Source organism: Grampus griseus (genome assembly GCF_964374135.1).
Source record: "Grampus griseus genome assembly, chromosome: 1".
Lineage (NCBI taxonomy): Eukaryota > Metazoa > Chordata > Mammalia > Artiodactyla > Delphinidae > Grampus > Grampus griseus.
In genome coordinates, this window is record NC_139017.1 from 125,713,237 (window position 1) to 125,727,629 (window position 14,393).

At 37.4% G+C, this 14,393-nt stretch overlaps 1 protein-coding gene across 1 annotated transcript in view; it reads left to right on the top strand.

The window, feature by feature from the left end:
* Positions 1-14,393, top strand: part of LOC309829749 (uncharacterized protein C1orf141 homolog) — a gene marked incomplete at both ends in the record, with an annotated part of 39,819 nt that overhangs the window by 10,811 nt on the left and 14,615 nt on the right. The window contains 1 exon segment of the mRNA XM_082665893.1: positions 7,544-7,656. Coding sequence (XP_082522019.1) covers positions 7,544-7,656 — 113 coding nt within the window.

A 14,393-nucleotide genomic window follows, 5' to 3' on the forward strand; every position in this document is an offset into this window, starting at 1 on the left:
GATCAGATTAGAAATAAATGAAAAAGAAATGAAGGAAACAATAGGAAAGATCAATAAAACTAAAAGCTGGTTCTTTGAGATGATAAACAAAATTGATAAACCATTAGCCAGACTCATCAAGAAAAAAAGGGAGAAGACTCAAAACAACAGAATTAGAAATGAAAAAGGAGAAGAAACAACTGACACTGCAGAAATACAAAGGATCATGAGAGATTACTGCAAGCAACTGTAGCCAATAAAATGGATAACCTGGAAGAAATGGACAAATTCTTAGAAAAGTACAAACTTCCAAGACTGAACCAGGAAGAAATAGAAAATATAAACAGACCAGTCATAAGTACTGAAATTGAGACTGCGATTAAAAATCTTCCAACAAAAAAAAGCCAAGGACCAGATGGCTTCACAGGCGAATTCTACCAAACATTTAGAGAAGAGATAACACCTATCCTTCTTAAAGTCTTCCAAAATATAGCAGAGGGAGGAACACTCCCCAACTCATTCTACCAGGCCACCATCACCCTGATACCAAAACCAGACAAAGATGTCACAAAGAAAGAAAACTACAGGCCAATATCACTGATGAACATAGATGCAAAAATCCTCAACAAAATACTAGCAAACAGAACCCAACAGCACATTAAAAGGAGCAGACACCATGACGAAGTGGGGTTTATCCCAGGAATGCAAGCATTCTTCAATATATGCGAATCAACCAATGTGATACACCATCTTAACAAATTGAAGGAGAAAAACCATATGATCATCTCAATAGATGCAGAAAAAGCTTTTGACAAAATTCAACACCCACTTATGATAAAACCCCACAGAAAGTAGGCATAGAGGGAACTTTCCTCAACATAATAAAGGCCATATATGACAAACCCACAGCCAACATCATTCTCAATGGTGAAAAACTGAAACCATTTCCTCTAAGATCAGGAACAAGACAAAGTTGCCCACTCTCACCACTATTATTCAACATAGTTTTGGAAGTTTTAGCCATAGCAATCAGACAAGAAAAAGAAATAAAAGGAATCCAAATCAGAAAAGAAGTAAAGCTGTCACTGTTTGCAGATGACATGATACTATACATAGAGAACCCTAAAGATGCTACCAGAAAACTACTAGAGCTAATCAATGAATGTGGTAAAGTAGCAGGATACAAAATTATTGCACAGAATTCTCTTGCATTCCTATATACTAATGATGAAAAATCTAAAAGAGAAATTAAGGAAACACTCCCATTTACCATTGCAACAAAAAGAATAAAATACCAGAAATAAACCTACTTAAGGAGACAAAAGACCTGTATGCAGTAAACTATAAGACACTGATGAAAGGAATTAAAGATGATACAAACAGATGGAGAGATATACCATGTTCTTGGATTGGAAGAATCAACATTGTGAAAATTACTACCCAAAGCAATTTACAGATTCAGTGCAATCCCTATCAAACTACCAGTGGCATTTTTCACAGAACTAGAACAAAAAAAAATCACAATTTGTATGGAAACACAAAAGACCCTGAATAGCCAAAGCAATCTTGAGAAAGAAAAACAGAGCTGGAAGAATCAGGCTCCTGGACTTCAAACTATACTACAAAGCTACAGGAATCAAGGCAGTATGGTACTGGCACAAAAAAAGGAATATAGATCAATGGAATAGGATAGAAATCCCAGAGATTAAACCCACACACATATGGTCACCTTATTTTTGATAAAGCAGGCGAGAATATACAATGGAGAAAAGACAGCCTCTTTTCTGGTAAAACTGGACAGCTACATGTAAAAGAATGAAGTTAGGGACTGCCCTCGTGGCACAGTGGTTGAGAGTCTGCCTGCCAATGCAGGGGACACAGGTTAGATCCCTGGTCTAGGAAGATCCCACATGCCGCGGAGCAACTAAGCCCGTGTACCACAACTACTGAGCCTGCTCTCTAGAGCCCATGAGCCACAGCTTCTGAACCCACATGCCACAACTACTGAAGTCCTCACGCCTAGAGCCGGTGCTCCACAACAAGAGAAGCCAGTGCGATGAGAAGCCCGTGCGCCACAACAAAGAGTAGCCCCACTTGCGGCAACTGGAGAAAGCCTGCGCGCAGCAACAAAGACCGAAAGCAGCCAAAAATAAATAAATAAAAATTTAAAAAAAAAGAATGAAGTTAGAAACCTCCCTAACACCATACACAAAAATAAACTCAAAATGGATTAAAGGCCTAGATGTAAGGCCAGACACTATAAAACTCTTAGAGGAAAACATAGGCAGAACAGTCTATGACATAAATCACAACAAGATCCTTTTTGACCCACCTCCTAGAGAAATGGAAATAAAAACAAAAATAAACAAATGGGACCCAATGAAACTTAAAAGCTTTTGCACAGCAAAGGAAACTGTAAACAAGATGAAAAGACAACCCTCAGAATGGGAGAAAATATTTGCTAATGAAGCAGCTGACAAAGGATTAATCTCTAAATTTTACAAGCAGCTCATGCAGCTCAATATCAAAAAAAAAACAACCCAATCCAAAAATGGGCAGAAGACCTAAATAGACATTTCTCCAAAGAAGATATACAGATTGCCAACAAATGCGTGAAAGGATGCTCAATATCACTAATCATTAGAGAAATGCAAATCAAAACTACAATGAGGTATCACCTCACATCAGTCAGAATGGCCATCATCAAAAAATCTACAAACAATAAATGCTGGAGAGGGTGTGGAGAAAAGGGAACCCTCTTTCACTGTTGGTGGGAATGTAAATTGATACAGCCACTATGGAGAACAGTATGGAAGTTCCTTAAAAAACTGAAAATAGAACTACCATATGACCCAGCAATCCCATTACTGGGCATATGCCCTGAGAAAACCATAATTCAAAAAGAGTCATGTACTACAATGTTCATTGCAGCACTATTTACAATAGGCAGGACATGGAAGCAACTTAAGTGTCCATCATTGGATGAATGGATAAAGAAGGTGTGGCACATATATACAATGGACTATTACTCAGCCATAAAAAGAAATGAAATTGAGTTATTTGTAGTGAAGTTGATGGACGTAGAGACTGTCACAGTGTGAAGTAAGTCATAAAGGGAAAAACAAATGCCATATGCTAACACATATATATGGATTCTAGAGAAAAGAAAAAGGTTCTGAAGAGCCTAGGGGCAGAACAGGTATAAAGACGCAGACGTAGAGAATGGACTTGAGTACACAGGGAGGGGGAAGGGTAAGCTGGGACGAAGTGAGATGGCATGGACATATATACACTATCAAATATAAAATAGAAAGCTAGTGGGAAGCAGCTGCATAGCACAGGGAGATCAGCTTGGTGCTTTGTGACCACCTAGAGGAGTGGGATAGAGAGGATGGGAGGGAGATGCAAGATTGAGGAGATATGGGGATATATGTATATGTATAGCTGATTCACTTTGTTATAAAGCAGAAACCAACACACCACTGTAAAGCAATTATACTTCAATAAAGATGTAAAAAAAAACAAAGCTGTCATCTCCCAGTACTTCCACCAGACTTTGGCTTTCCTCTCATAAGCACACTGAATCTTTAAGAACATTTTGCAAAATTAGCATGTTTAAGACCTCCCCAAAGAATGTTAAAATGACCATAATTTAAGAAATTGAAGAGAAGAAACAGACAACATAAAGGCACAATATTAGTAATGAGAAAGGAGCTATGACGATGGACGTAGAAGAAATTAAAATAATTATAATGAGTACTTCATATAACTGAGCTGCTTTGAAACATGAGTCTGTTAGTGGATAATCTGGGAAAATATGAATGGTGAAAATAGAATCAAGAAGAAAAAGAAAATGTAACTAAATCAATAACTAGAAAATTTTGAGAAATTGTCAAAGAACTGTTTTACAAAAGCAGTGTCTTGGATTTCCCTGGGGTGCAGTGGTTAAGAATCTGCCTGCCAATGCAGGGGACACGGGTTCAAGCCCTGGTCCGGGAAGATGCCGCGGAGCAACTAAGCCCGTGTGCCACAACTACTGAGCCTGCGCTCTAGAGCCCGTGAGCCACAACTACTGAGCCCACGTTCCACAACTACTGAAACCCACGTGCCTAGAGCCCGTGCTCCACAACAAGAGAAGCCACTGCAATGAGATGCCTGCACACCGCAACAAAGAGTAACCCCTGCTCACCACAACTAGAGAAAGCCTGTGCGCAGCAAGGAAGACCCAACACAGCCAAAAATAAATGAAATAAAATAATTTATTAAGAAAAAACAAAAAGCAGAGTCTTGAAGCTGTATCAGGGTGACTACAACGTTTCAAAGAAGTATTTAAATGGTTTCTGAGCATAGAGATGGAATAGTTCCAATTCTTTTTATAAAGATAGCTTTGAACCTCAAGTCTGACCACAAGAATATAAAACCATTGCAGTATCTCGCTTATAAATATAGATTTTTTTTAAATCTAAAATAAAAATATTAGCTTAACTGTTTCACTGCCTTTCTCAACTTGGGAACATAAAACATAAAGCAGTTTTATGTTTATTTCTCCAATTTCACTCTGATCATTTTTGGTTATTAAAAGTCTGACCAGTTTAGTATTTTGATCCTACGTTTTAGTTGTGGTTTCCCCTTCCCCCATATCAGCCAGTTTAGTGACCTGAAATGAAAAGGGGTATGGCCAGTAATTTGATTCTTCCTGTCCTGACCTGTAAGTGGGAGATGAGTGTGGTCTTCCTCTAGTGCACCTCCTCTTCTTCCCTCTTTTAATCTTTTTTTTTCTTCTGGTATGGTATCATTGGTGTGCTAGAGCCAGCTCCCAACAATTTGTTAGAGCTGATTGTTGAATCTTCAGGGATTTTGTTAGATGGTTATTAAACACAGTCATTATTTAAATTAAATATGCAAGCTAAAAATTCAGTGACATACTAAAAAAGATAAAACTCATCACCTCCTAATTATTTTATTACATTTCACTATTATCTAATGTTTTTTGTTTGTTTGTTTGTTATTTGAAAGCCCAGTGTTTGATTTTATTTCATCCAACAGAAGGTGGTTGTGAACAGACGATGGGGATTAGGGCTGAGAGGGGGCAGACAAAGGAAAAAAAAGCCACATCCACTACCACGCATAGGTTTTCCCCGGAATTGCCGCGTGGGGATGAATGAGTGATTCTGGAATTTATCACCTTCTCTCTCCTCCCTTCCTCTGGCTTCTGCTGGGTCTCGATAATGCCCATGTCTTCAACAGGAGGTCCCAAGGCGCGGGGCAGTGGGGAGATCCCTGGGGCAAAAGACGTCACCCCGCGGCTGCAGTGAGCAGCGGGTGCCTATCTAATGTAAATAATTCTTATAACAACCCCAAGAGGTAAATACTACCCTCAGTTGGCATATGAGGGACTGAGATTCAGAGAAACTCAATATTCTGCAGAAGTTTACATAGAGTTTAGATGCAAAGTATGGTCTAACCTCAAAGCCCATGCTCTTTGGTTCACTGTAAGGAAATCCATATCTGAACATCTCTATATATTCTGCAAATGTATTTGAAAAAATACCTTAGTAAGATAAGGATAAAAAAATCATCTCCTTAACAAGACTATATAGCCAACAACATTAGGGTGGAATCTTTGACACATTCCCATTTAAATTAGAAACAGAGGGATGCCCGTTCTCACTAGTATACCAAACTCTTCTGGAAGTACTTGCCAATGATATTAAATAACAACATAATATACAAATTTAAATGTTTTGAAAGGAACAGATAAATTATTTTATGAAGATTAAATGATTGTTTATTGAAAAACCTAAAGAGAATAAACTGAAAACTCATTGGAAATTGTAAGATTGTAAGAGAGTTCAATCAAAATTTACCAAAACAATTCATACATTCAACAAATATTTATTCTATGTGTACTATGTGCCAGTCACTGTTCTAGGTGCTAGGAATACAACAGTGACTAAAACAAAGACCCTGCCCTCAATTTGCATTCTAGGATAAGGTGGAGAGACAGATAACAAATAAACAAGCAAATGAATGTATAATATACATTCACTAATGATAAATGCTATGAAGAAAAATATAGTAAATTAACGGAATTAAGATTGATTCCCATAATTTACTATATTAGATGAGAGGGGGCACAAAAAGACCTTTCTGGAGAGATGGAAATTTGAGTAAAGACTTATGAAATACATCTCTTATGATTTAAGTGAGTAAACCTTGCAATACCTAGGGGAAGAATATTACAGGCAGAGGGGAGAGCAAGGGCCAAGGTACTTACGTGGGAGCATAAGTTCCTTTCCTTAAGCCAAACAGCCAAAAAACTCACTCTGCTTCCATGTGGAGGAGAGGGGTAAAGGGACGCATAGAGAGAGGCCTGGAGGGGCATTCAATGGAAGCTCCTCTACTTGGAAATACAAGAATTGGGAGGAAAGTTTCTGTCTTACAATGAGAATTGTGAATTTCATTCAGTGTGACAGGAAACAGTTGGAGGGAAATGACAGTCGCATTTATATTTTACAGGTGCCACCATGGTTGCATTGGGAAAATACTGCTGGGCACAAGAGTGATAGCAGAGAGAGCAGATAGAAGAAGACGAGGGATGTAGAGAAGTAGTTCAGATGAGAGATGAAGGGGCCTTGGACTAGGGTAGATGTGATGAGGAAAGAAGTGGTTGGATTTGGAATGTATTTCAAAGAAAGGTCCAATGAGATGTGCTGAGATATCGGGAGCGAGATATGGGGAACGAGAGAAAGAAAAGTCAAAGATGATTGCAGAGTTTTTGGCCTAAGCCTCTGGCTGAATGGAAATGAGAAAACCTGGGGAAGGAACAGATTGGAAAGGAAGTGGAAGCAAACATTTGGTTTTGAATATGTTTGAAATTCCCATGATATATCTAACTGCAGAAATCATGTAGCAGTGGGATATGTAAATCTGGAGCTCAGGGAAGAGTTTGGGGTCTGTACTATAAATCTGGAGGACATCAACCTACAGATAATAAAAGGTGGGAGACTGGATGACATAAACTAAAGGTGAGTGTCTGAAGTCTGAGTCATAGCATTTAGAGGTCAGAAATATCATAAATTATATAATTATTATAATTACATACCCTCAATAGTCAGTTAAAGAATTTAGTGGAGAAAAATTTCTGTTTATAGTAAATGGATTCTGTGATCCTATCTGGTATACTATTCTGGAATCTGAGCTGACCCTAACTGCATAAACCACCACTATGACTAGGCTTGGCAATGTCCCCAGTATCTCATTTAACAAATTTCCAATGTAGTTTTCTAAAAGTGTTAATTAGCTTGTGAACAATAGTTTCCTGAGTGCCCTCAATTCTATGACAACAGCACTTTTCTCTCTCTGTTTCCAGTGATTACCACTAATATTTTTAGCTCCTGCTTAATCAGTCCCAATCTTTTACACTTTGTACTATAATATATTAAAACAATAACATTCAAATCTATATAACTGGGACTTGACCACATTTCTCCAAATTTATTTTTTAGATTAGTTTTGTAAATTTTCTGATTATTTTAATTTAGATTAATTTTATTTCTTTCAGATATGTCTCCTTCAAAAATATGCCTGAATCTAAAAAGAGTGATTTTGAAAAGTCAAATTTAAGACCACACTTTGCACCAACAAAAATAAAAATTCAAGAAATCAAGTCAATAGGTAATGCTTTGTATATTTATCTCTGTTTTGATGTATTAATGAAGTTCTTTTATTAAATACTTTATTATTTATTAATGTTTGTCTTATAAGTTCTTATAATTTGATGTTTCTGTTGAAAGCATTTGCTTGAAAACCTATGGGTTATAACTGAAGTGTGAAAGATGTCAGTGAGCTATAAAGAAGAATTTCCTAAGAGAAAGAGATGATAAATGTCAGAATAGACATTTGTACAATTCACAAATTAAGAATATATTTTTATGTTTACTTTTCCGGAAAGAAAATCTCTGGATTTCCTTTCAGCTCAACCCTGAGTTTTCTTGTAATTGTTTTAAAAAAATCACTCAAGCTTGTACATCTTACTTAGTAGAAATTTACTTTACAGGGACTGTAAAGGAACTCACTTTCCTAGAAACTTCAGGAATCTGTGAGCTAGGATACAGCGTTATAGAGCCTCAGAAAATTTGAGTGTTTTATGTTGTCTTTGTTTTTCTTTCCCTGGCATTATCAAAAAACCCATCTAATTGTGTCATGCTCATCAACAGCCCTGACTGAGGCTCCTTGAATCCACATTGCCCCATATTGCCTCATTTCTGTGGCTCTTCGTAATCTAATTCCTCAAAAGATTTGTTTACATATACTGTCTCTACTCCCTCAACATTTTTTTTTTTTTTTTTTTTTTTGCGGTACATGGGCCTCTCACTGTTGTGGCCTCTCCCGTTGCGGAGCACAGGCTCCAGACGCACAGGCTCAGCGGCCATGGCTCACGGGCCTAGCCACTCTGCGGCATGTGGGATTTTCCCGGACTGGGCCGCGAACCCGTGTACCCTGCATCGGCAGGCAGACTCTCAACCACTGCGCCACCAGGGAAGCCCACTCTGTCAACTTTTGTTCAAACTTCAGCCTACTCCAAATTGGTCTTGCCTCCACCACTCTACTGAAGTTACACTGATTAAGAGTACCAGTGATCTCCATGTTGCTAAATCCAAAGGATATTTTTCTGCCACCTCTCAGTCCCACTATAGTTAGTTGATCACTCCCTTCTGCTTAAAACTCTGTTTTTCTGCTATCTCACCCTTTCTCAGTCTCTCTTTTTAATTTCTCTTCTCCATCCTTAAAATACTGTATTTGCTCAGAGCTCAATCCTGAGCCTGCCTCTGCTTCTACATTCTTTCTCCTTGGGTGATCTAATCCAGTCTTACAGATTAGATCACCCAACTGTATTTTAAATCTCTATGGTTTAAAATACCGTAGAGATATCGTTAAATCCTTCATTTATATCTCAATCCAGACTAATCCTCTGAAGGGCAGGTACCTACACTGAACTACCTATTTGATATCTCCACTCAAACTTCTCATTACATCTTAAACCTAATATCCAGAACTGGTCTCATGATTCCCTATCCTAGCCATCCTCTCAAACTTTCTCTCCCATCCCCTCCCCACAACAGCATTCCATTCTCAGTACATTGGACCAATTTACTCCAACTGGCTCAAGTCTAAAACCTAGAAGCAATCCTTGATCTCTCCTTTCCCTCCTCCCCAAAGTTCAATATGTCAACAAGCTCTTTTCATGCTAACTCATCTTGAATTAATCTATTTTCACCATATCTGCTGTCACCACCCTAATCCAAATCATCATCATCTTTGTGTGTCAACTATAGTAGCTTGCCAACAGGTATTTCTCCTTTCATTCTTGCCCTCTTTATAATCACTTTCCTTTTTTATTAAACCATTTAAAATTATGAAATAACATACATTATGAAAAGTGAATATAGCATAAAATGTACAGTATAATAACCAATTATTAAAAAAACACCTATATAACCATATTGCACATCAAGAAATAGAGCATTGCCAACGTCACCACTTGACCTTTCCCAAATCACCTCTCCCTTCCTTGTCCCTGGGAGTTACTACTGTCCTGATTTCTGTGGTAATCACTTCCTTACTTTTCTTTACATTTTTACCATCTATTATTTGCATCTCTAAAGAATATTGTTTAGTTTGCTTGCTTTTCACTGTATATGAATGTAATCATGCTGTATGCATTCATTTTTTTTTTTTTCTTAGCATTGTTTGTAAGATTCACTCATATTGTGCTGTGGAGGTGTAGTTGCTTCATTTTCATTGCTGTTAAGTATTCCATTGCATGAATATATCACGCTTTGTACTACTCTTGAAATTTAGGGTTTTTAGTTTGTCAGTCATTGCAATGCTGAAATGAATATTTTTGTTTAGGCATCCTGCTGCATCTGTGTAAAAGTCTCTTGAGAGTGTATATCCAGCATTTACATTACCGGGGATGCTTACCTTCAACTATAATAGATAATGTCAACTTTCCAAAGTGTTTTTACCAATTTATGCTCCCATCAGATTTGTGAGGGTTCTTTTTGTCCTGCTTCCTAACACTTGGAATTGTCAGTTTTCCATTTTAGCAATCTACTGGGTATATAATAATATATCATTATGGTTTAATTTGCATTTCTGTGATTACTAATAGGTTTGAGAACTTTTTCATAGACTATTGACAAATTGGATTTATACTTTTGGAAATCATCCAAGTTTTACCTTATTTTAAAATTAGTTTTTTATCCTTTTCTTGTTGATTTTTAAATATATTCTTTTTATTAGTTCTTTGTTGGTTTGGCGTGTTGTGAATATCTTCCCCTTTTCTATGGGTTTTCTTTTCACTCTCTTTATGGTGTCTTTTTGATGAACAAAAATTCTTCCACTTTAATAAGGTCAAATATACCAAATCTTTTCTTATTTGATAAGTACTTTTTGTACCATATCTAAGAAATCTTTTCCTACTCTGTGGTCATGAATATCTTTTTCTATTTATCTTGCAAAAGATTTTAGTTCTTCTTTTTACCTTTAGGTCTAAAGTCTACCTGGAATTACATTTTGAGTGAGGTAAGAGTCAAGTTTAGTTTTTGTTCATGTGAATACCCAGCTATCCCAGTGTGGTATTAAAAAGACTATTCTTGGGCTTCCCTGGTGGTGCAGTGGTTGGGAGTCTGCCTGCTGATGCAGGGGACACAGGTTCGTGCCCCGGTCCGGGAAGATCCCACATGCCGCAGAGCGGCTGGGCCCGTGAGCCATGGCCGCTGAGCCTGCGCGTCTGGAGCCTGTGCTCCGCAACGGGAGAGGCCACAACAGTGAGAGGCCCATGTACCGCAAAAAAAAAAAAAAAAAAAAAAAAAAAAAGGCTATTCTTTCCCTAATACTCTGGGCTCTTTGTTCTGGAGTTCTTATTATGTTTCATTATATTATTTATCCATTTCAATATCAATACCAAACAACATTAATTTCTGTAGCTTAAAATAACCCTTGATATCTGGTAGAGCAAGTCTTCCCACCTTGTTCTTCAAGAGTATCATGGTTATTTTCTGTTTTCCATTATGATTACTTCTTCTGACACATTGGTTATTTGGGAGTTTATGTCTTAATTCAAAATATATTGGACTTTTCTAATTATCTTTTGGTTATAAATTTTTAGCACAATTACATTGTAGTTTGAGGATGTAATCCATAGGATTTCAGTCCTTTGTAATTAGTTAACGCTTGTATTTTCACCCAGTATATGGTCGATTGTTGTAAATGTTCAGTATGTGCTTGAAAATAAAGTATATTCCGCAGCTGTTGGGTGCAGTGTTCTACATATGTCTTTTAGGTCAAATTTCTTCATTGTTTTTCAACTCTTCTATATCCTTTTTTATTTCTCTGCTTGCTTATTCTGTCAATTGCTGAGAAATTTCAGACTCATTTATTTTTTTCCTTGTAGAATTATCAAATTTTGCTTTACAGATCTTTAATATAGTTTAGGCTGTGTTATTAATTGCGTAAAATTTTAGAATTATTATATATTTCTAGTGAATTGAACCCTTTTTAATTACAAAGTGATTGTTTTATTATCCAGTATTACTGTAGTTACCCCAGCTTTCTTTTGGCTAACATTTACATGATATATCTTTTTCCATCATCTTGTTGCCACATTTCTGTAACATTATGATCTCTTACATAAGAGTCTTATGTCTTGTAAATATCAAATTGTTAGATTTTTAAATCTACTGTGTAATCTTTGTCTTTGAAATGGAGCATTTAGTCCATTTATACTTAATGTAACTACTTATATCTTTGGATTTAAATCTGCCATCTTATTTTGTTCTTTCTCTCCTGTTAATTCTGTGTTTCTTCTTCTGTCCTCTTATGTCTTATTTAGGATTGACTTTTTAAAATTTAAACTTTTCCCCTTTACTAATTTGGTAGTCATGCATTCTGTTTCTATTCTTTAAATGATTACCCTAGAAATTACAATATTCATCCTTTCAAAATATAGTTACCCTCCTTCTGGACAATAAAGGAATCCTAGAACATGTTAATTATTTTCCTACCGTACTGAGTTTTATGTTATCACTAAAGTCCAAAGTCTTACCTAAATATCATCTAAATCAGCTATGGTGAGACTCAAGGTATGATTGATCCTGAGGCAAAATTCCTCTCCAGCTTGAACCTGTGGAATCAAACAAATTGTGTGCTTCCAAAATACAGTTGGGACAGGAATAAGATAGACATTCTCATTCCAAAAGGGAGAAATAGGAAAGAAGAATGGAGTAATGGGTCCCAAGGAAGTTTAAAACCTACTAAGGCAAACTTCATGAGATCTTAAGGCTCAAGGATAATCCTCTTTGGCTTGATGCTCTGCCTTCCTGACCCACTGGGGCAGAGGTCCTGCTCTCACAACTCTGCTGAGTGGGGGGGTCACATCTCCCCCACTTCCCCACTGGGACTCTGCTAGGCCAGGATTTCATCCCCAGGACTATCTAGTGAGAGTGTTGGCCCAACCCCAAGGGCTCCATAGGCAGAAACTGAGGCAGTGGCCTCTGATTTTGATACTGAGGCAGGCCTGATGATCTTTGAGTCACCTTCATGGTCATTCTTCCCTTGTCTTGAGGAATAGCATGTTTGCAGTGCATAGCTCTGTGGTCCTATCCTGTAAAACCCAAGAAGTCCGACAGCCTTCCTTCATTTTATCCTGTCTCTATCCCCTTCACTTCAAACTGGCAGTGTCTCTCCTGGGATGGCTGATTAGGTCCATGTTTCACACCCATACCAATCTCCTTATCTCCTTATCAGATGGTCAGTGCACCACAGCCTTAGTGTTCTCTTTTGAACGTGCTTTCTCAGTTATTGTAATATGAGAATTTTCTAAATTCTTAAGTTCTGGTTCCATTTTGCTTAACAATTTTGTCTTCAATTCATTTCTCTCGTCTTGCATTTTTACTACAAGCAGTCAGGAGAAATCAAGCCTCTTCTTTAACACTTTGCTTAGAAATCTCAGCTAACTATCCAATTTCGTCACTCACAAGTTCTACCTTCTACAACAAAACCAGAACACAAACACAAGTCAGCCAAGTTCTTTGCCACTTTATAACGAGGATCACCTTTGCTCCATTGTCCAATAGCGTGTTCCCCATTTCTGTCTGAGACCTCATCAGAATGGCCTTAACATCCGTATTTCTACCAACATTTCTGCATATGGTTATTCATGTATTCTCAGTGAAAATGAAAGCTTCCTCAATGGCTCTCCTCTTTCTTTCTGAGTTCTCACCAGAATTACCTTTAAAATCTCTTCATGGCCATATTAGCTTTTTCTAGCATGCACCTCACAACTCTTTCGGCCTCTACCCACTACCCAGTTCCAAAGGTTCTTTTATATTTTTAGGTATTTGTTACAGCAGCACCCCACCTCTCAGTCCCAATTTCTCTCTTATTCAGGCTGCTATAACAAAGTACTATAAACTGGGTGGCTTAAACAACAAATATTTATTTCTCACAGTTCTCACTGGAGGCTGGAAGCCTGAGATCAGTAGGATCAGGTTCTGTTGAGAGTCTTCTTCTTCGTTTGCAGACAGCCACCTTCTTACTTTATTCTCACATGGCGGAGAGAGCATTATTCTCATCATGGACATTCTACCCTTATCACCTCATCTAAACCTAATTACCTCCCCAAAGCCCAACTCCCAAAACCACCACACTGAAAATTAGAGCTTCAACATATGAATTGTGGGAGAGACACAAACATTCAATCCCTAGCAACTACCCTATCTAAATTATACCTCCCTCTCATGCTGTCCCTCACCAAAATCTGTCTATGTCTGTCACGGCATGCATCTCAATTTATAATTGTTCACTCCCTTGTTTCTTTACTTAATTCTTTTCTGTACTATCCAATAAAATGTGTGCATCATTGGGCAGAAATCACAATTCCAGAGTCCAACACCAGGCACTGGCCTGGCACATTGCAGGTGATCAACAAATAACTGTTGATTGAAGGAATACCAGATGTAAGTTTGTTACATCTATTATCTCATTTAATCCTCACAGCATCCCTGTTACATAAGTACTATTATTTCCACTTAACAGATGGGGAAGCTAAAGCTCAGAGGGGTTAAACGATTTTCCTAAAGCTACATAACTCACAAACAGAAAAGTAGTTTTTGGTCCCAGGCTACCTACATCCAAAGTCTGCATGCTTGACCATACATTATACCTACTTAAAAAAAAAAATCCATTAAATGATAATACAAATTAGTAAAACTCATAATTGGAGATGGGGGATTCAGGTTGAGGGGAATCTTTCTCTTTTCAAAGGAATTAATGAGAAGATTTATTTGACTATCAAGTATGATTCTGTTTTATTTAGAAATCTTTTTTTCTAAGAAAACACAGCTTTA